Source organism: Cebus imitator, unplaced genomic scaffold (assembly GCF_001604975.1).
Source record: "Cebus imitator isolate Cc_AM_T3 unplaced genomic scaffold, Cebus_imitator-1.0 Scaffold87, whole genome shotgun sequence".
NCBI lineage: Eukaryota > Metazoa > Chordata > Mammalia > Primates > Cebidae > Cebus > Cebus imitator.
Window position 1 is genome coordinate 748,488 of NW_016107402.1, and position 22,444 is coordinate 770,931.

Below are 22,444 nucleotides of genomic sequence, written 5' to 3' on the forward strand. Positions count from 1 at the left end.
TCACGACAACCTCAACCTTCCCGGCTCAGGCAACCCTTCCACCTCAGCCTCCCTAGTAGCTGGGACTACAGTCGCGCACCACCACACCCAGATAATTTTTGTATTTTTTTGTGGAGACAGGGTTTTGCCATGTTGCTCAGACTGATCTCAAACCCTGAGCTCAAGCAATGTACCCGCCTTGGCCACCCAAAGTGCTAGGATTATAGGCGTGAGCCAGCACGCCCAGCCCGAAGCTGCTTTTATAGCCCAAATAACCCGGGAATTATGGCAGCTTCTGAGTGTTAACTGGAAACTGCATTTGTCTTGGAAACCCCAATCTTCTGGAAGGACTGAAAGAATAAATAAGACATCAAGGAGTAGCTTTCTAAAGTTTGCCACGAGACAAATTTTACCTGGGAAAAGGCCTTGCCCCTTGCCCTGCCATGGCCAGTAGGGTTTTTTCCTAGGTATTCAAGGCTGGTTCAATATTTTAAATCAACCAATGTAATCTACCAGATTAATAGCCTAAAGAAGAAAAATTACCTGATCATATCAATTTATACAGAAAAAACATTTTGTCAAAATTCAAAATCCAGTTATGAGTTTTTTTAAATACTCTCAGAAAACTAGGAATAAGAGAATAATTTCCTCAATTTGATTTTTTAAAACCTACCAAAAACCTACAGCTAACATTTTACTTAGTGGAAAAAGACTGAATGTTTTCCTCTACCATCTGGAAAAAGGCAAAGATGTCCACTCTCACCATTCTTATTCAACATAGTATTGGGAATTCCAACTAATGAAATAAGGCAAGGACATTAAGTAAAAAGTATACAGACTAGCAAGGAAGAAACAAAACTATTTATATTTACAGATGACATGATTGTCTACATAGAAAAATCCCAAGGAATCTACCAAAAACAAAACCAAAACCAAAACAACTCCTAGAATGAATAAATGGGTACAGTAAGGTCACAAAATACAGGATTAACATACAAAAACAGTTATATTTCTGTATACTACCAATAAACAAGTGGCCAGTAAAATTAAAAATATAAGACCATTTATAAACGCTCCAAAATAATGACATGCTTAGGTTTAAATCTAACAAAACATATGCTAAAATTATTTGCTAAAAATTATAAACTACCTATTAAAGAAACCAGAGAAGATGTCAAAAGAGAGACATATTGTGATCATGAATTGGAAGACTCAAAAGATGTGTCACAAATTGATGTTCAGATTTAATAAAATTTCTATCAAAATCCCAGCATGCTATTTTGTAGTAGATGTAGACAAGATTTCCATAACATTTGTATGGAAAGCAGAGAACCCATAACAGCTAAAAACGATTTTGAAAAAGAAGAATAAAGTAGGAGAAATAAGTCTACCCAGTTTATAACTTCAAGATGTATATACAGCTGTAATGATCAAGACTGTGCTGTATAGGAAGGAATACATTCAAACCACAGCACCTGGTAGAGGGAGAGACACATAGATCAATGAAATAGCATAGAGAACCCAGGAATAGTCCCACACAAATATGCCCAACTGATTTTTTTTTTTGAAACAGGATCTTGCTCTTTTGCCTTGGCTGGCATTGCAGTGGCATAATCATGGCTCACAGCAGCCTCATCTTCCTGGGCTCAAGTGACCCTTTCACATCTCAGTCTCCCAAGTAGCTGGGACTACAGGTGTATGCCACTATGCCCAGTTAATTTTTGTGGGGGTTTTTTTGTTTGTTTTTTGTTTTTGTTTTTTTGTTTGTTTGTTTTTTTGTAGAGACAGGATTTTGCCATGTTATCCAGGCTGGTCTCAAACTCCTGGGCTCAAGAGACCTACCTGCCTTGACCTCCCAAAGTGCTGGGATTACAGGATTGAGCCACCATGCCTAGCCCAGCTGATTTTTGTCAAAGGTGCAAAAGCAATTCAACAGAGGTACAATGGTTTCAATATGTTCCTTCCAAAATTCAGGTATTAACATTTTATGGCCAAAGTGATTGTATTAATAGGTGGGGCCTTTCAGAGGTAATGGTTCATGAGGGCTCAAATGGCATTAGGTCCTGTGTAAGGGTCTTCTCTTCATGCAGCATCCAGCTTGCTTGCCCGTCTGCCTTCCACTATGTGAGGACACGTGATCCTCCCCTCCGGAGGATGCAGCAACCATAGCGCCATCTTGGAAGCGGAAAACAACCTTCACCAGACAACCAAACCTGCAAGCATCTTGATCTTGGACTTCCCAACCTCCAGAACTAAATAAAATTTAGTTTATGACGAATAAAGTTCCATTCTTTGTAAATTACCTAGTCTCAGGTATTTTTGCTATAACATCACCAATGGACTAAGACAGAGGAAAGAGAGCCCTTTCAATAAATGATGCTGGAATAACAGGACTCTCATGGGCAAAAACATGAACCCCAACCTAAACCTCACACCTTATACAAAATTAACTCAAAATAGATCACAAACTTAAATATGAAACACACAATGATAGACTTTTAAAAAACACCATAGGAGAAAATCTTTGGGATCTAGGGCTAGGCAAACAGTTTGCAGACTTCACACCAAAAGCATGATCCATAAGAGAAAAAGTTGATAAAGTGGTGTGTTAATTTCCTGTGGGAACTATAATAATTACTACAAAATTCTTGGTTTTAAACAACAGAAATTTATTCTCTCACAGTTCCAGAAGCCAGAAGTCTGACATCAATATTACTGGGTCCAAATCAAAATGTCAATAGGTCTGTGCTATCCTTGTTGGTTATAAGAAAGGATGCATTCCTTGCTTCTTCCGGTTCCTGGCAGCTAACAGAGTTCCATAGCTTGTGATTATATCATTCCAGTCTCTGCCTCCGAGGTCACATTGCCTTTTTGTCTTCCAACGGTACTGAATCATCCTCTACCTCTCTCTCATAAGGATACTTGTGATTACATTCAGGGCCCATCCCAATAATCCAGGATAACCTTCTCATTTCAAGACCTTTAACCTGCTGGGCATGGTGGTTCATGCCTATGATCTCAGTACTTTGGGAGGCTGAGGCAGGAGGATCACTTGAGCCCAGGAGTTCGAGACCAGCTTGGACAATATAACAAGACCTAGTCTCTACAAAAAAATTTAAAACTTTTAGCCAGGCCTGGTGGTGCCCACCTGTAGTCCCAGCTACTCAGGGGTCTGGGGTGAGAGGATTGCATAAGCCTGGGAGTTTGAGGCTGAATGAGTTGCAATGCACCACTGCACTCCCGCCCAAGGGACAGAGTAAAACCCTGTCAAACACACACACACACACACACACACCTTTAATGTAATCACATCTGCAATCACATCTGCAAAGTTCCTTTTTTTTTTTTTTTGCCATAAAATGTACCTTTACATGTTCCAGGGACTAGGATGTATACATCTTTTGAGGGGCCACTATTCAGCCTACCACAATTGGACTTGATCAAAATTTTACATTTTTTCTCTGCAGAAGACCCAAGTGAATGAAAGGCCAGCTACAGACTAGTAAAGATTTGCAAACTGTGTACCTGACAAAGGACCAGTTTCTGAAATGTGTAAAGAACCCTCAAAACTCAACAATTTTTTAAAAATCCAATTAGAAAATGGGCAAAAGACATAAAGAGTTATTTTACTGAAGAGGATATAAAGATGGCAAAAAGCATATAAAAATGTTCAACTTCATTAGCTATGAGGAAAGCGCAAATTAAAACCATAATGATACATCACTACACACCTATTAGAATTACTAAAATAAAAAAAATAGTGACAGTACCAAATGCTAGCCAGAAAATAGGGGGAAACTCGATCATGCATACATTGCTGGCTAGAATGTAAAAGGGTACAGCCACTGGGGAACAACTAAAACTAAACATGCAATTAACCATGCGAACCAGCAGTTGCACTTCTGGGCATTTATCCCAGAGAAATAAAAACTTACATTCTTCATACAAACACCTATAAACAAATCTTCATAGCAGCTTTATTCATAATAGCCCCAAATTGTAAACAACCCACTTGTCCTTCAACAAGTGAATGGTTAAACAAATTGTGCTGTATCCATACAGGGAACCACTATTCTGTAACAAAAAAAAACAAACTATTGATACTTGTAACAACTTGGATGACTCCACAGAGAATTACACCAAGTGGTAAAAAGAAACCCAAAAGCTTACATATTCTATGACTCCATTTAAGGACAAAATTATAGAAATGGAGAACAGATTGGTGGTTGCCAGAGGTTAAGGGGATGGTGTGGCTGAGGACCGAACGGGTGTGGTTAGGAAAGGGGAAAGAGGGGTTTTTGTGCCGGTGAAAATGTGCTGGACCTTGGCTGTATTTTTTTTTTTTTTTTTAAGACATGGTCACACTCTGCCATCCATAGTAGAGTGCAGTGGCGCAATCACAGCTCACTGCAGCCTTGACCTCCAGAATTTAAGCAATCCTCCCACCTCAGCCTCCCCATTAGCTGGGATTATAAGCAGACACCACCAAACCTGGCTAATTTTTGTATTTTCTGTAGAGATGAGGGCTCACTATATTGCCCAGGTTGGTCTCAAACTCCTGGGCTCAGATGACCCACCTGCCTCAGCCTCTCAAAATGCTGGAATCACAGGCATGAGCCACTGCGCCCAGCCTTGACTGTATTAATATGAGTATTTTGCTGGTGCTATTGTACTAGAGTTTTGCAAGATGTTTCCATTAGAAGAAACTAGGTAAAGGATACATTGATTATTTCTTACAATTGCTTGTGAATCTACAATTACCTCAAATTTACAATTATCTCAGAATCCAAAGTTTACTTTTTAAAAAAGATATACAAAATGCACACCCAGATTTTATACTAGATTTAACAGAAATGAAAATCATCAAAACTTTAAAATTCTGCTCTTCAAAAGACACCATTAAGAAAATGAAAAGTCAAGTCAGACACTGGGGGAAAATACTTGTAATGCATACATCAAACAAAGGACTAGTATCCAGACTATATAAAGAGCTTTTACAATTCAATAAATACATTAAAACCACAGTGAGATAGGACTTCACAACCATGAACATGGCTAAAATGCAAAAGCCTAACAATGCCAAGTGTTAGCAAAAATGTAGGACAACTGAACTGTCACATATTATTGCTGTTAAGAATATAAAATGGTACACATATTTTGGAAAACTGCATAGCAGTCACACCTAGATAGCTACTCAAGAGAAATGAAAGCATGTATTGACACACAGACTTATACAGAAATGCTTTTTCATCATAGCCCTAATCTGGAGACAACCCAAATGTCCACCAAGAGAGAAATGGATAAACAAATTGTGGCACATATAAACAATAGAATAAAAACAATAAACTATTCATACACACACAGACATGGATGAACCTCAAAACCAGCGTACTGACAAAGGAAGATAGACACAAAAGACTACACCATATGGTTCCATTTGTATGAAATTCTAGAACAGGCAATGCTAATCTATAGTGACAGGAAGCAGATCAGCAGTTACCTGGGGCTAGGTGAGAAAGAGAGCACTGACTGCAAAGGAGTAGGGGAAATCTTCGTGGTGATAAAATTTTCTATACCTCTATTGTGGTGGTGGGCATAAATATGTGTCAAAATCACCCAACTGTACTCCAGTTGTGTGATCAATTTATGTAAATTATAACTCAGTAAGGATGATTTTTATTTTTATCTTTTTGACAGGGTCTTGCTCTGTCACCCAGGCTGGAGTACAGTGGCACAAACATGGGTCACTGCAGCTTCCAAATCCTAGACTCAAGCAATCCTCCTGCCTCAGCCTCCTGAGTAACTGGGACTACCAGCCACCATGCCCGGCTAATTTTTATTTTATTTCTTTACAGTTGGGGTCTCACCATGTTGCCCAGGCTTAGGTTGATTTTTTTTTTTTTTTTTTTTTTTTTTTTTTTTTTTTTTTTTTTTTTTTTTTTTTTTTTTTTGAGACAGAGTCTTGCTCTGGCTCTGTTGCCCAGGCTGGAGTGCAGAGGCACAATCTCGGCTCACTGCAACCTCTGCCTCCCAGGTTCAAGTGATTCTCCTGTCTCTGCCTCCTGAGTAGATGGGATTAGAGGCGCCCACCACCAAGCCTGGCTAATTTTTGTATTTTTAGTAGAGATGGAGTTTTATCATGTTGGCAAGGGTCGTCTGGAACTCCTGACTTCAAGTGATCCGCCCACCAAAGCCTACCAAAGTGCTGGGATTACAGGCATTAGCCACCATGCCCGGTTGCTTATGTTGATTTTTAAAAGACAAAATACAAGCCCATATTTTGCTTTAGATTGAACAGGCACAAAAGTACAGTTTCAATGCTTAAATTTCTGGGTGCTTGTTAAAGTTTCTAAACGCTTAGTCTAAATGCCTGTACTTAATCCTTCCTCGCTTCTGGATGTGGAGCAATTTGAATTTCCGGCTGTGGTCCGAGGACCACACTTTGAGTAGCACCACCCTACTCCACTTTGCCAACTACCTGTGTTTTCTAATAGGCATCCCCACAGTCTCCCCTTCCAAACCTCACTCAGGAAAGCTGAGAAGCCAGAGACAGGGGGGTTCCAGGCTGAGCCCACGGTCACTAGGTCTTGAACACCGGCTTGTGCTGCAGCCGCAGCACTCGGTACGTGTTGAGGCCCGGCACATCGAAGCCGGGGGACAGCCCGTGGTGATCCAAGGGGTAGAAGTTGACCAGCTGCCCATGCTGGGCCTCGAGCGAGAGCCACGCGTCGCCGAGCGGCAGAGCGCAGGGGAACTCGCGAGCCACGTGCAGCTGGAAGACGCGGCCGCGCAGGTGGCGCAGCGCCAGGGTGCGGAATTCGGGGGGCACCAGCGCCTCCACGCGCGGCCCGAACTGGCGCAGATGCAGCTCGCCCGCCGGCCCGGCACGCACCTCGTAGAAGGTCAGGTTGGCGAAGGTGAAGTAGCCGGCGAAGGGGCGCGCGCTGGGCGGCGGGGCCGGGTCGGGCTCGGCCTCCCGGAGGGCGCGCTCCAGGGCGGGCAGGAGCTCGTCGTAGACCCGCGCCACCAGGTCGGGCCCGGGCGGCCGCGGCCCGGCCAGCAGCAGCACCAGGCCCAGGCGCAGCGGGGGCACCAGCGAGAAGGTGGCAGCGTAGCCGTCCAGGTCGCCGTCCTTGCGCACCACGCGGTAGCCCCGCTGCGCGTGGAACTCCCACGGCGTGCCCGTCTCGTTGGCGAAGTAGGCACCTGGGCAGGCCAGCAGCGGCGCCAGCAGCGTCTTGGCCGCGTCGGACCGTAGGAGCCGCCGGGGCCCGCCCCCCAGGAGTGCCACGGCCAGCTTGGCCAGGTCGGCGGCGGTGGAGTACATCTGGCCCGACGGCCGGTACCAGCCCAGGTCGTAGAGCGGAGCCGGCCTCCCGCTGCCGTAGAAGCCCGCGGCCAGCCGCGCACGCACGACGGGCGTGAGGTCGAAGCCCGTGTCCGCCATCCCCAGCGGCTGCAGCACGTTCTCCGAGACCCAGCGCTGGTAGTCGCCCTGGGCGGTGTGAGCTGCCAGGACGTGGGCCAGGAGCGAAAAGGCCAGCGTGCTGTAATGGCACCTGGAAGGAAAGCAGTGGCAACTGGGATGGGGCCCCTCCTCAGCTGCCCACGCTGTCTGAAATGCCACCAGTTTCATGGGACTGGGCGGAGCTGGGAAGGAACCTACTCCCCTGCATCCTAGGTGGTCAGACCTGGAGGAGACTTCAGGGCATTGACGCTCTCTCTTCTACATCTGGGAAGACCAAGGCCCAGAGAGGGGCAGGGAATTGCCCAGTGTCATATAGCAGGTTGGAAGAGAGCTGGGCTCAGCGGTGCACCCGGCAAAGTTGTCGGACACATCTTATTGGCCCTTCACACTTTAGTATGATTTACTTTATCGAATGAAAAATTAAAGGCTTACATTGCTCTGGGGAAACAAAAATGATAGTGACCATGTACGAGGCAAGGTCTCAACCCTCCTTTCTTCCAGGCTGGGGCGGACACCGGTAACCAGCAAGAGGCCTCTTTTCTTTCCAGGAGCAAATACCGTTTCAGAATCTCTAAAATAGTGCCTCAGGAAGGTGCAAGGATGGGTGAAAATTCACAAATTCTACTAAGCATTCCTGAACTCTAAGCCAACTTCCTTATTTTTGCAGATGAGGAAGATTAGTTAGATGAGTTTCACTGAAATAAAGTGCATCATCCAAGGTCACATTGCAATAAATTATTCGCAGAGCTGAAAGGAGGACTCCAGCCTGGAGATGTCCAGGCATCTCCTCTCTCTGCATCACCTGGATCATTTCTTCCTTAAGGGAAGTGGGGCCTGAGGTTCAGCATTTGGAGAAGCAGAGGGACAAACTTGGAAATGGGTCACCCCCCAGAGACGGGCCCCTGAAGCCGGAGAGTGCCAGCTGTCCTCTGTCCAGCCCCACGGTCCCACTGCTCCCAGAGTGGGGCTTCTCTGTTCAATGGCCACCCAGCTATCCAATCCCCATCTGGTCAGCAATCCATTTATTTCCAGCCTGGCAAAATCTGTATTCACCTTGCTTATTTGCTCACGGTGTCTCCCTCACAAGAGTACAAACTCCATGAGGAGGGCCCGGTTGGATTTCTTTGCTGCTGCACCTCTGTGTTTAGCACATTCTGGGCAAAGTAGGTGCTCAATAAATGTTAAGTTGGTGAATGGAAAAAACATTCCATTCAAACAGAACTGGATTCTGGGCCCAGCTCTCCCCTCTCTTGCTGGCCTCCCCTCTCTAGACCTTGGCCTTTCCAGCTGGGGAGCAAGTCTCTCTGATCACCTAGGATGAAATGATGTCAGCTTTTTCCCAGGCAGGTGTGTCTCCCCAGGAGGCTCCTAATGTGAGGCTGGGCATCAGGGTACGCTCCTCACCTGGTTCCCGGGTCCACCACCAGCACATCATCCTTGAGCAGGTTCAGGGCCTCCTGGGTGCTGCCCTTCCAGAGCAGCGAAGTGGAGCGGAGCCTTCTGGGCAGCCCTAAGGAGGAGCAGTGATCAGACTTACTGGGCTTAGCTGAGGGTGGGATGATGGGCCCCTGGGTGCACTCCCTCCCCGCCTTCCATGAGTTGAGAGATGATAAAATGTTTTTTTAAAAAAGAAGGGCCCGACGTTGTGGCTCACGCCTGTAATCTCAGCACTTTGGGTAGCCGAGGTGGGGGAATCATGAGGTCAGGACATCAAGACCAGCCTGCCCAACATGGTGAAACCCTGTCTCCACTAAAAATGCAAATATTAGCTGGGTATGGTGGCGTGTTCCTGTAATCCCAGCTACTCAGGAGGCTGAGGTAGGAGAATTGATTGAACCAGGACCCAGGAGGCAGAGGTTGCAGTTAGCTGAGATCACACCACTGCACTCCAGCCTGTGCTACAGAGTGAGAGTAGCTGGGATTATAGGCACAAGCCACCACACTGGGCTAATTTTTGTATTTTTAGTAGAGACAGGATTTCACCATGTTGGCCAAGCTGGTCTCAAACTCCTGACCTCAGGTGATCCGCCCGCCTCAGCCTCCCATAGTGCTGGGATTACAGGTGTGAGCCACCAAGCCCAGCCCTTAATATTCTTAGGAGTATTTTCTGTGAGCTGTCAATTCTGTTCCTCTCCTTTACCCATTTTTCTGTTGGGCTGTTGGTCTTTGTAATAATTTGTAGGTGACTTTTATATATTAAGGGAAATTAGGTCTTCCTTGTAGAATTGTTTAAAAATATAGCCTTTTTTTCTTTTTTTTTTTTTTTTTTGAGATCTTACTATGTCATCAATCATAGCTCAGTGTAGCCTTCAACTCCTGGGCTCATGTGATCTTCCCACCACAGCCTCCCAAGTAGCTAAGACTACAGGTGTGCACCACCTCACCTGGCTATTTTTAATTTTTTTTTATAGATGGGGTCTCACTATGTTGCCCAGACTGGTTTAGAACTCCTAGGCTCAAGTGATCCTCCCACCTCAGCCTCCCAAAGCACTGGGATGGCAGGCATGAGCCACTGAGCCTGGCCACATACTGACTCACTGACTTGCTCTTCTTGCCTTATCAACTTGATTTTGACCTGCCAACTCATCTTGATGTTTCTACTTGGTCTGTTTCCAGGCTTCACTTCAGCTTTTACCTCGAGAGATATTTCTTTCCCTGGCCCACCACCCACATCCAGTGAGAGGGAGGTAGGGCCAGTTCAGGAAGCAGAGGTGAGAGTGAACCCATTTCACCTGGATGAGAACCTGTTCCTCAGCTTCCCCATCTGAAATGGTTTGGGTCAGCCTGAGTCAGTTCTGAGACTCACCTGAGAGCTGGCTAGCCATCCTTCGAAGGGTGACAGGCGAAGGCCTTGGAGCAGGGCCCACCTCCTCCAACGCGTCCCTCAGGCCCTGCCGTTCCGGGGCTGATGCCAGGCCCAGTGGGTTGTTAATGGTGAAGGTGTTTGCGTACCGCTCCAGAGGGTCATCTAGAGAGGCCACGATGCCCTCCTCCCACAGACGGTACAGCATGAGCACGGGGAAGATCTTGGAGATGCTGGAGATCCTAGAAAATGGTGGAAACACAAGGGTCAAAGGGCATCCTGTTGGCCCCACAACCCACATCCACCCTGTGCCCCCAGCCTGCAACTTTTTAGAATTCTAGAGAAGCACTGCATCCCTGCTTAAGTCAACATCTCCAGCAGAAATGAACCAGCCTCTGTGGAACTGCCTTTGGGATGCTCGAGAACACAAGCAGAGCTAAGGGGCTGAGGTGGGATGGATATCCTGTGCCAGGCTCTTTACCAGGCATTTCCCATTCAGGAACAGAGCTGGATTTGGATGGTGCCTCTGCCTCTCACTGGCCCTGTGGCCTTGGGCAAGTTTCTAGACCCATCTGAGATTCCATTTCATTGCCTGCTTCACCGGTTGTGTTAACAAAAGGATGGGATGGGGTTGTGTGTGTAAAGGGCCTGGCTGCACACCTGGGAGGTGCTAAGTGCTCAATACGTAAGAGCAGATAGAACTGTCGGCCCCATGCCTGGCACAGAGCAGGTGCAGTTTCAGTGCAATTCCCTCTGGACTCCTGTAAAACGCACAGTGTCCCCAGGAACAAATGTGTTCACTCTACATCGTGAGCTTTGAGGAGGAGCCTGCAGGCAGCACACAGGAGGGGAGACTCCCAGTATGCAGCATCTCAGTATGGAATAACTCCCATTGTGGAACATCCCCAGCTGTTTCCATCTGGGCCACTGTTGCCACTTGACAGGAACCTGGGGCAAGGACCCAGGAACTGATTATGGTTCCTTTGTGGCACATGGTCAGGATTGAGGGGATGGGCACAAGGCAGCCTTTTTTATTTTGGGAAGTTTAGAGCCAAGGTTCTTTCCAGAAGGGATTCCTTCCTGACCTTTTACCCCTGTAATGTAACATTGGGCACTCACTGGTCCTCTCTGGACTTCAGTCTCCTCTTCTATAAAATTGTCAAGACAGGTGGGGCACAGTGGCTCATGCATGTAATCCCAGCGCTTTGGGAGGCCAAGGTGGGGGGATCACCTGAGGTCAGGAGTTCAAGACCAGACTGACCAGCATGGAGAAACCCCGTCTCTACTAAAAATACAAAATTAGCCAGGTGTGGTGGTGCTAGCTACTCAGGATCCCAGCTACTCAGGAGGCTGAGGCAAGAGAATCGCTTGAACCCGGGAGGTGGAGGTTGCAGTGAGCCAAGATCACACCATTGCACTCCAGCCTGGGCAACAAAAGTGAAACTTCATCTCAAAAAAAATTATCAAGACTTGGTGGGGCGCAGTGGCTTACGCCTGTAATCCCAGCACTTTGGAAGGCCAAGGTGGGTGAATCACCTGAGGTCGGGAGCTCGAGACCAGCCTGACAAACATGGAGAAACTCCCTGAAATACAAAATACTGAAAATACAAAATTAGCTGGATGTGGTGGCACATGCCTGTAACCCCAACTACTCGGGAGGCTGAGGCAGGAGAATCACTTGAACCCAGGAGGCAGAGGTTGCAGTGAGCCAAGATTGTGCCATTGCACTCCAGCCTGGGCAACAAGAGCAAAACTCTGTCTCAAAAAAAAAAAAAAAATTGTCAAGACTTCATAACAGGCTCTGGCAGATTAGACCCCAGCCATGATTCTCTTCAGTATCCTTACCTCCTAGGTCCCCCTTGCCCTCCCATCCCTTTCCCCCTCCACAGGACCCTAGAGATCACCCAGCTGACCTGTACATGGTGTACTCATTGGGGGTCCCAGAAGTCGGGTCTGAGCCATTCTTCTTCCCAAAGTTCCCTGTCCAGAGCACAGTGTCATTGTGGATGACAACTGCAGACATGGCAGCCACGCCTGGGGTAGACATTGCCTGGCGCAGGATCCCGTCCACCTTGAGGGAGAAGAACGGGTGCAGTGACAGGCCCCTGCCCTCACCCTCAGTAGTCATCCTGCACAGCCACACCCTGCACACAGCCCCCCAGTGAGCCTCCAAACCATGCCCCATGGGCTGGGGCCCCCACTGTTGGGCTTCTTCATAAGATGTTTGCTCAAAGAAACAGTTTCTTAGCAAAAGAAAAAAGGAGAGGGGGTTAAAACTTTTGCTTTAAGGCCTGGCGGGGTGGTTCATGCCTGTAATCCCGGTACTTTGGGAGGCCGAGGTGGGCAGATTGCCTGAGGTCAGGAGTTTGAGACTACCCTGGCCAACATAGTGAAACCCTGTCTCTACTAAAAATACAAAAAGTTAGTCGGGCGTGGTGGCAGGCACCTGTAATCCCAGCTATTTGGGAGGCTCAGGCAGGAGAATCGCTTGAACCCAGGAGGCAGAGGTTGCAGTAAGCCAAGATGGCGCCATTGCACTCCAGCCTGGGCGTCGAGAGCAAAACTCCATTTCAAAAAAAAAAAACTACTGCTTTATAGTCAAACCCATGTCAGATGCCCTAGAAAACTTCCAATAGGCCTAGCCTGAACCCCTAATGTTGGAGAATTCACTATTAATGCAGGGCAGTCGGCCCTCTTTGAACATTTATTTGTTTGGTTATTTAATTTTCTTTTTTTTTTTACATGAAGTCTCATTCTGTCTCCCAGGCTGGAGTGCAGTGGCTCACGCACAGCTCACCGCGGCCTCGACCTCCCGGGCTCAGGTGACCCTCCCACCTCAGACTTGTGGAGTAGCTAGGAGTACAGACACATGTACTCCATCTCCTGACCTCAAGCAGCTCTCCCACCTTGGCCTCCCAACGTGCTGATTATAGGTGTGAGCCACGTCACCTAGCCTGAACATTAATTTAAAAATACCTCATTATTATCAGTGATAAGCATAATGATGATGATAACAGCTGACATTTATTGGGCATTTAGGATGTGCCAGGCTGTTATAGCAACAGTAAAAAAAATAATAATAATAAAAATTTAAAAATAGAAAGTACCAGGCATGGCATAAAGCGATTTTCATACATTGTCTCCTTTAATCCTCGCAAGTCAGTGCTAATTTCTGTCCATTTTGCAGATGAGAAATGAGGGCCTGTGAGATATGGGGTGACTTGCCCGTATGGCTACTGGCTGATGGAATCAAGATTAGAACCCTGTGCCAAGTCTAGCCCCAGTTCTTTTTTGCTGTTGTTTTGTTTTTTGGTTTTTTGGTTTTTGTTTTTTGAGACCAGAGTCTTGCTCTGTCTCCCAGGCTGGAGTGAAGTGGCGTGATCTCGGCTCACTGCGACCTCTGCCTCCTGGGTTCAGGCAATTCTCCTGCCTCAGCCTCCCAAGTAGCAGGGATTACAGATGGGTGCCACCATGCCTGGCTAATTTTTGTATTTTTAGTGGAGATGGGGTTTCACCATGTTGGCCAGGCTGGTCTTGAACTCCTGACCTCAGGTGATCCACCCGTCTCGGCCTCCCAAAGTGCTGGGATTACAGATATGAGCCACCGCACCCGGCCCCTATGCCTTAATTAACTGCCGGACCACCTTGCCAAGTGATTTTACATATCCTTGGCTGAGCTCTGTCCACCTCCACTTTCCATCCCTGCACTAACTTTGCCTCTCTGAGCCTCTGTCCCCTCTGTAGATAGGGATCCATGAGGAATGCGTGTAAGGGGCTTCATGGCAATGGCACCTACCAGGTGCTCAATAGAAGGTGGCATCGTTATTATTGTTGTTCTTTTGAATATTTGCTGTAACTCCTGAAAGCCACATGGCACCCTTCTGTTCTCTCCCCTTCACAAAAGCCTTTCAAGTGTTTGCAAACAGCGATTTTTGGCTCTGCATTGGCCCATGCCTTCTCTCTTCTTGGGACTCAACACCCTGTCCCTTTAACTGTTCCTCAGATGTCAGTTTCGAGTCTCCCCCACCATGCTATGGCTCATATATTTCTGATCATGTTGCACTCGTCTCCATGTCTCCCAAGGTGGGTGACCCAAGTGGCTGGGGTCTGACTGGCACAGGCTAGAGCCGACTGACACCTCCCTCTAGGATTTCGACATCCTGCAATGGTAAACGTCATGTTGGGGGGCACGCAGTGTTTAATCATATCAAAGTTGCCTCTGCAGCGTGGGCTCAGTCATCCTCACCCAGCCTATCCTCCCCACCTCCCACCTATGGCCTCTCAGTTCTCTGCATGCGTCATGTACTTTCTGCAGCCTCCAGGCCCTTGCAGGTGCTGTTCCACCTGTCTGGAGCACAGCCCTCCACCCCAGCCTCCCTCACCAGACACAGGTCATCTGGGCATCTGCTACTTGTTCACACTGCAGCCTAGACACCACTTCCTCCAGAAGCCCTCCCTGACCCTAAGGCCCATCCCTTTGTGCTCCCAAAGTCCCCTAAACTTTTCTTACCCTACTCTTGCCCCAGGGTTATAAATGTTTGATGTCTTCACTGTTCTCCTCACTTCCAGATCAGTAATTTCTTGAGAGCAGGTCAATGTCTTCTTCCTGTCATATTCCTAGTGCCTAGCAGAGTAGATGCTCAAGGAATACATGTTGGATGGATGAATGAATGAATGAGTGAATGCCACTGCCAGCACAGAGGGACTGCCCTCCCCTTCATCACCCAGGCCCAGCCCACATGTCCAGTTCCCTGATGGGTCATCACTGACCTTTTCCAGGGCCTCCTTCAACACAGGGAGTGGGTGGACCAGGGGCACTGGCTCAGGATGCCGGGGACACATCCTCACAGGGGCAGAGGTCTCCTCTGGTCCCAGGGAATCTGGAGCAAACATCACATGGTGAGGAGGGGACAGAGATCAGGATAGGAATCTAGGAGATAGGGGGAAAGTGGTGACAAAGGCCAGAACAGTGCCTCAAGGACAGCCCTCCCCAGCTGAGCCAGAGGATATCAGGGTGCAGAGACCAGCCATAGGCCCTGAGGGGCTATGGGGGAGAAGGCCCAGCCCCACAGGTGACATCCATCTGGCCACAGCTCCTGGTTGGTGGTCACTGCACTCCTCTCTCCCTTGCTTAACCAGCTTCCCATCTCCCTGTGGTCAGTGGACTTAGACCATTCTGGCTGCATGGGGCAGGCTCAGCCGCATCTGTCTGTACATCTTACCTGCCCTCATCCTGCTTCTGTGTTTGGGTGGACTTCCAGCCCCACTTATGACTCAGGCCTCAACTACAGCAACAACTCATTGTCTTACCAGAGCTGAGCCTCGGGGCCGTGGGGCTGAACCTGCTCTGCCTTTGTCGGGGTGTGTGACTTCCGCAGCACCTCAGGGGAGCTGGTGAGGAGCTGGCAGGCCAGGATTCAGGCTGTGATATCATCACAGCAGCACCCGAGCCTTTTCCTCTAAGGCTGGAGTGGGGTGTGAAGGGGGATGAGCAACCCCAGGACTATTAATACATCCTGCTCATCTTCCACTGCGCCCTGAGACTCCACCCAAAACTGAGACAATGTGCCTGTGGGAGGTTGCATATGACCATAGATTCTTTTGTGTTGTTGTTGTTGTTGTTGTTACGGAGTCTCACCCTGTCGCCCAGGCTGGAGTGCAGTGGTGCAATCTCAGCTCATTGCAACTGCTGCCTCCCTGGTTCAAGCGATTCTCCTGCCTCAGCCTCCCAAATAGCTGGGACTATGGGCGTCCGCCACCACACCTGGCTTATTTATGTATTTTTAGTAAACTGGGGTTTCACTATGTTGACCAGGCTGGTCTTGAACTCCTGACCTCGGGTGATCCACCCGCCTCGGCCTCACAAAATGCTGAGATTACAGGCGTGAGCCACCGCGCTCAGCCATATGACCATACATTCTGTCAGCTCCTTCCACCTTTGAAGCTGGCTGGCTTTGTGACTTGGCTTTGGCCAAAAGAATGAGGCCAAACAAATTGCGACCTTCCTAGGCCAGACCTTAAGGTGCTTACTCCCTGCGAACGCTGCCACCTTGTGGACAGGTCTGGGATAGCGGCCTTGAGAGCAAGAGAGAGTCTACACTGAGGGGGAGCCCCCACCACACCACAAGCTGACTTGCCCTCTGCACCAGAGAGAGCCCAGGCTAGACCAGCAGCAGAGCTGCCAGCCAGCCCACAGAATCATGGGAAATAATCAATTGCTTTGTTTGAAGCCAGTAGGCTTTGGGGTGGTTTGTTTCTTAGCAATAGATAACTGACACGGTCCCAAACAGAAAGATTACAAACCTTAGGGAGGATGCCTCAACAACATCATTATGTGGGTTTCACAGGATAGGATGGTCCCAGCTAGAGCCTAGGCTTTGCTCAACCTGCGACCCAGGTAGGGGCTGGTGTCGACAGTGCTGCTCCTCCCAAGAAAAATCACCAAGGAATCTTAAAAGGCAGGGTTGGCCGGGCGCGGTGGCTCACGCCTGTAATCCCAGCACTTTTGGGAGACCGAGGAGGGCAGATCGTTTAAGCCCAGGAGTTTGACACTAGCCTGGACAACTGACGAAACCCTGTCTCTACAAAAATTACAAAAATTAGCTAGACGTGGTGCCGTATGCCTGGTCCCAGATACTCGGGAGTCTGAGGTGGGAAAATGGCTTGAGCCTGGGAGGTAAAGTTTGCAGTGACCTGAGATTGCAACACTGCACTCAGCCTGGACAACAGTCAGACTCTGTCTCAAAAAAAAAAAAAAAAATGGCCGGTGAGGTGCCCACATCTGTAATCCCAGCACTTTGGCAGGCTGAGGTGGGTGGATCACTTGAGGTCAAGTTCAAGACCAGCCTGGCCAAAATTGTGAAGCCCCGCCTCTACTAAATCATCCAGGTGTGGTGTCAGGTGCCTGTAATCCCAGCTACTCAGAAGGCTGAGGCAGGAGAATCGCTTGAACCTGGGAGGCAAAGGTTGCAGTGAACTGAGATGGCACCATTGCACTCCAACCTGGGTGACAGAGCAAGACTCCAGATTCGATTCAGTGGATATGGGGTGGGGCCTGAGAGTCTGCTTGTCTAACCACCCCTCAGGTGATACCCATGGGAGGGTGAGCACCTAGATCAGCGCGGTCTGCAGACCACGAACTGTTTGTTTCCCATTTGTGACAAATTAAGTACAAGTTTGAGATAAAGCATTTAGAACTTTTCTTGCTATTTGATGAAGTAATTTTGCATCTGTTGAATCTAATAATTGAAAACTTGGGCTTCTGTTTTGCATGTCTTTTTATATTTCCCTAATAATTAATTCTTATGTATTTGTAAGTAATACTGGTCTGCTATGAATTGGTAGGTTAGTAGATTGAGAAGCATGGCCCTAGAAGACAGACCAGGCTGCCTACCCAGGGTCTATTTGCTTGAAAGGCTAAGATGCCCTTCATAAAGAAACTTACCCTAGAAAGAAAGGGCTGTGGGTGGGAGAGGAAGGAGCTGGCAAGAAAATAAAAGGAGTCATTTCTGCAAAAATCTCTGTGGGACTTGGGAGCCCAGGGCACCTCACTGAGATTTGGAGCATCTGTAACATAGGATGACACAGGAATGAAGACAGGCATTCTTTCCCCGACTTCTGCAGAGACATGGGACCCTGGACCACCCAGGATCCCAACGGGTTGGCAGTCCCAGGGATGGCTATACCAACAGTGGGCCCAGTAAGCAACACCAGCAGTGCTGGTTCCTTTATTGGGCCTTGATCCACCAGGAAGAAGAGGCTCCCAGGCATGGCAGCTGCTGCTTGTGAACACCTGTGAGCTGTTCCTATCCAGGTCTTAGATACAGCCTCAGGAGGGTCTTGAAAGGGGACTGCAGCCTGGAGATTCCACCATGGTGGCTGAAGGCAGAGGAAGGGAAACACCATTTGCTTTGTGTGTGTGTGTGTGTGTGTGTGTGTGTGTGTGTGTGTGCGCGCGCAACCCTGAATTTTACCCCCAAACTGCGCATCTTGAAGAAACCCCAGTGGCAGTGGCATCAGGATCCTCATTTTATACATGAGGGCATTGAGGCACAGAGAGGCCACAGTTAGTGAGAACTGGACTCAGAATGTCCCAGCGATGCACGGTTAGTGAGAGTTGGACCAGAATGGAGGATGGAGCTTCTGGGTCTAAATCTTATGGTGTCCCCTACACCTTAGGATCAGGGGTGGCAGCTCAAAGCCCAGGAGGACCCACGGGGCTATGAGGAAAAACTCAAGGCTGTCTCTGCACTCACCAGTCTTCAGCTTGGGGAGGTGATACTGCCACAGGAAGCAGCCAGTCATGACCACAGAGAGCAGGCAGAAGAAGCTGCAGATGGCCGGGAGGAGCCACTTCTTCTTCACTTTCAGAAAGCTGAGATGCCAACCAGCCTAGGGAAGCCAGGACATAGGGTACAGTCCCCTTGGGGGTCAGCCAGAGGGAAGAGAAGGACCCTAACCCTACCCCCTCCTAGCCTCAGGTTAGCCAGATGTCATGAGAGCCCACAGCTTTGGATAAATTTCACACCTGTGAAACCAATGCCCTTCCCAGTGTGACTTTTTCAATAGTTCTTCCTTGCAAGAGCACCCACACCTCTGCTTGCTGTACCTCACTCCCCTAGGGACTTAGTGGAATATCTTAAGACCAGCTGAAATGCCACCTCCTCCAGGAAGCTTTCCTTGACTCTTTTGTAATAGTCCGTTCTCATGCTGCTAATAAAGGCATGTCCAAGACTGGGTAATTTATAAAGGAAAGAGGCTTAATTGAGTCACAGTTCCACATGGCTGGGGAGGCCTCAGGAAACTCACAATTATGGCAGAAGGGAAGCAAACATGTCCTTCTTCACATGGCAACAGGAAGGAGAATGAGCAAAATGGGGGGAAAGCCCCTTATAAAACCATCAGATCTCCTGAGCACTCACTCACTATCACAAGAACAGCATGAGGGTAATTGCCCCCACAATTAAATTACCTCCTCTCATGTCCCTCCCATGACACATGGGGATTATGGGAACTATAATTCAAGACGAGATTTGGGTGGGGACCCAGCCAAACCATATCATCTCCTCACCCATGTCTCCTCCCAAGGCACTTGGAACAAGCCAGGGTACAAAGCCAACTCTCTGTAGTACCATAATTGTTCTACCATATTAGCTGGTCTACCTATTAGAGTGGGAGCTCTCCAAGGGCAGGGCCCCTTCTTCACTTTTCTCCTCTGTGGCCTCTGGTCTATCCTGGCTGCCCAATGCGTGCTTATGGAGTGAGTGTGTGGGTGCTGAGGGTGCAAGACGAAGCTTCCCTCCATCCCTCCCCACACCCACTTTCCAGAACATCTGCCTCTTCCATTCCTCCAATTTAGTGTTCTTGAGCCTGGGAAAGAGCACCCAGCAGGCACGTGTAAAGCTCTCAACACGTGGCTGGCACTCCACGGTGCTGGCCAGCTCTGGAAGGCTGGTCAAGTTGCCACAGCTCCCATGTTGCTCTGCCAAAGTGAGTAGAAAAACCTTTACAATGAAAAAGGACCTGTGTGGATACCTCTAGAAGGATGGCGCTGCAGAGAAATGGGGTCCTTTCCCAAAGACGGGTGTGGGAGATGGGTCAGGGCAGGCAACGCAGAGTGTGAGATGATGCGAGCAGGTCCTAAAGCCTGCCAGAGAGGGAAGCAGAGGGCAGGTAAGGAGGAGGCTGAGAGACTGGAGAGGGAGGACGTGTGGGTTTTCCGCCTTTGCTCGGCACTTCTTCCTGCCACCATGTGAAGAAGGACATGTTTGCTTCCCCTTCTGCCATAATTGTAAGTTTCCTGAGGCTTCCCCAGCCATGTTTAACTGTGAGTCAATTAAATCTCTTTCCTTTAAAAATTACCCAGTCTTGGGTATTTCCTTGCCACCAAGAAGAACTGTGTGTTCCCTCATAGTCAACCCAGACCCTGGAAATGCAGTGCCACTTCCAAAGCCTTTTAAGCTTCTGCGAAGCCTTTTAAGAGAAGTGTCAGTACGAGGCAGGCACTACTAGTGCCCTTATGTTACAGATGAGGCTCAGAGAAGTTGAGTGACTTGCCCCAGGTCACACAGCTAGTTGCAGAGCTGGGATTTGAACCCAAAGCCCAGTTTTCAACCTACTCAGCCAAAGTTCTGGAAGAGCCTTAAATATCGTTTGTGGAACCTTCTCATTTTTAGGTGGGAAAACTGAGGTTACAGGAAGAAAAGGACCTGTCTAAAGAAGAATAGCCATCATATATTGGATGCTAGCTTTATACCCTGCCCTGCCCTTATCCCTTAACTTGTATTATCTTATTACAACTCACAACCTTCCCATGAAGTTGGTTTGCCCATTTTAGAAATAATAAAATGTGCTCAGAGAAGTTAAGTGACTTGCTAAAGGTCGCAGAGCAAGGTGGTAGTGAACCCATTCTGCCTGACTCTCATCTGACATGTGACCTCTTTTGAACTACCATCATGTTCCCTGTGGCCTAAACTGTACTGGGAACAGGACTCTTCCCTGCTCTCCCCTGGTCCTTTTCTGTCTATCTTAGCAGGCCTACAGAATGTGAGATCTGGGAAGAATTCAAGATTATTCCTTCAGGGCCGGGCACTGTGGCTCATGCCTGTAATCCCAGCACTTTGGGAGGCCAAGGCAGGCGGATCACAAGGTCAAGAGATCGAGACCATCCTGGCCAACATGGTGAAACCCTGTCTCTACTAAAAATGCAAAAATTAGATGGGCTTGGTGGCACGCACCTGTAGTCCCAGCTACTCAAGAGGCTGAGGCAGGAGAATAGCTTGAATCTGGGAGGCGGAGGTTGCAGTGAGCCAAGATCGCACCACTGCATTCCAGCCTGGCACCTGGCAACAGAGCAAGACTCTGTCCAAAAAAAAAAAAAAAAAAAAAAAAAAAAAAAAAAAAAAAAAAAAAAAAAAAAAAAAAAAAAAAAAAAAAAAAAAAAATTCCTTCAGGACACTTATCCTGGGGATAGAGGGCCATTTCCACCTGGAAGTCCTCAAGCATCTAGAACTCAACATCCAGAAAAGACAACTCTCTTCTTTCACCCCTCCTCCCTTACTTGTATTTTCAACATCAGTTCATGTCACCTGCTTCCACTTAGTCACTCATGCCTCAGGGTCTGCCTGGGCCCCTCTATGTCCTTCAAGCCCTACCTCCAGCCAGTCATCAAGCCTTGCTGGCCTGTGACAATTAGGAAATATTTCAAGCATACTGAAAAATATACACTGGGCCCAGAGGCTCATTCCTATTATCCTAGCACTTTGGGAGGTCAAGATGGGAGGATCACTTGAGCCCAGGAGTTTGAGACCAGTCTGAGCAACATAGTGAGACCTTTTCTGTACAAAAAAATTAAAAATTGGCTGGGCGAAGTGGCTCACACCTGTAATCCCAGCACTTTGGGAGGCCAAGGCAAGTGGATCACTTGAGTCCAGGAGTTCAAGATCAGCCTGGGCAACATGGCAAAACCTACCTCTACAAAAAATACAAAAATTAGCAGGCGTAGTGGCATGTACCTGTAACCCCAGCTACTCAAGAGGCTGAGGCGGGAGTATCACATCAGCCTGGGAGGCAGAGGTTGCAGTGAGCCAAGGTCACACCACTGCAGTCCAGCCTAGGTGACAGAGTGAGACCCTGTCTCAAAATAAATAAATATAAAAATAAAAATTAGCTGGGTGTCATGGTACATGCCTGTGGTCCCAGCTACTCGAGAGTCTAGGTGGGAGGATTGCTTGATCCTGGGAGGTCAAGACTGCAGTGAGCCATGACTCACTGGCTCATGCACCATTACATGCCAATATGGATGACAGAGCAAGACCCTGTCTCTCTCTCGCTCTCTCTGTCTCCATGTATATATACACACACATATACACACACACATTTTATATATATATATATATATATATATATATACACACATATATATATATATAGAGAGAGACAGAGGGAGCGAGAGAGAGAGACATAATGTAATGAATCCTTAGCACTCAACTTTGTTGAATCTTAACATTATATCATATTTTTCTCATATATTTACATTTTTCGAATATATTATGTCATTAGTTATTTCCTTTTTCAGTTTCCCCATCCCACAGGGATTGTTGTTTGTTTTGTTTACTGAGGTATCCCCAGTACCCAAAACAGTTCCCAGAACATAGCAGACCCTAATAAATATTTGTGGATTTTTTTTTTTTTTT

General features: G+C 47.9%; 1 protein-coding gene across 2 annotated transcripts in view; it reads right to left on the reverse strand.

Moving 5' to 3' along the window:
- Positions 1 to 6,172: 6,172 nt before the first annotated feature.
- LACTBL1 (lactamase beta like 1) overlaps positions 6,173 to 22,444 on the reverse strand; it is a 22,758-nt gene continuing 6,486 nt past the window's right edge. For both annotated transcript variants that reach the window (XM_037740736.1, XM_037740735.1), the window contains exons 3-8: positions 18,506 to 18,641; positions 15,021 to 15,130; positions 12,164 to 12,321; positions 10,254 to 10,492; positions 8,852 to 8,957; positions 6,173 to 7,538 (exon numbers count right to left, since the gene is read on the reverse strand). In XM_037740736.1, coding sequence (XP_037596664.1) covers positions 6,560 to 7,538; positions 8,852 to 8,957; positions 10,254 to 10,492; positions 12,164 to 12,321; positions 15,021 to 15,130; positions 18,506 to 18,641 — 1,728 coding nt within the window. In that variant the 3' untranslated portion in view covers positions 6,173 to 6,559. The remainder of the gene's footprint in view (positions 7,539 to 8,851; positions 8,958 to 10,253; positions 10,493 to 12,163; positions 12,322 to 15,020; positions 15,131 to 18,505; positions 18,642 to 22,444) is intronic.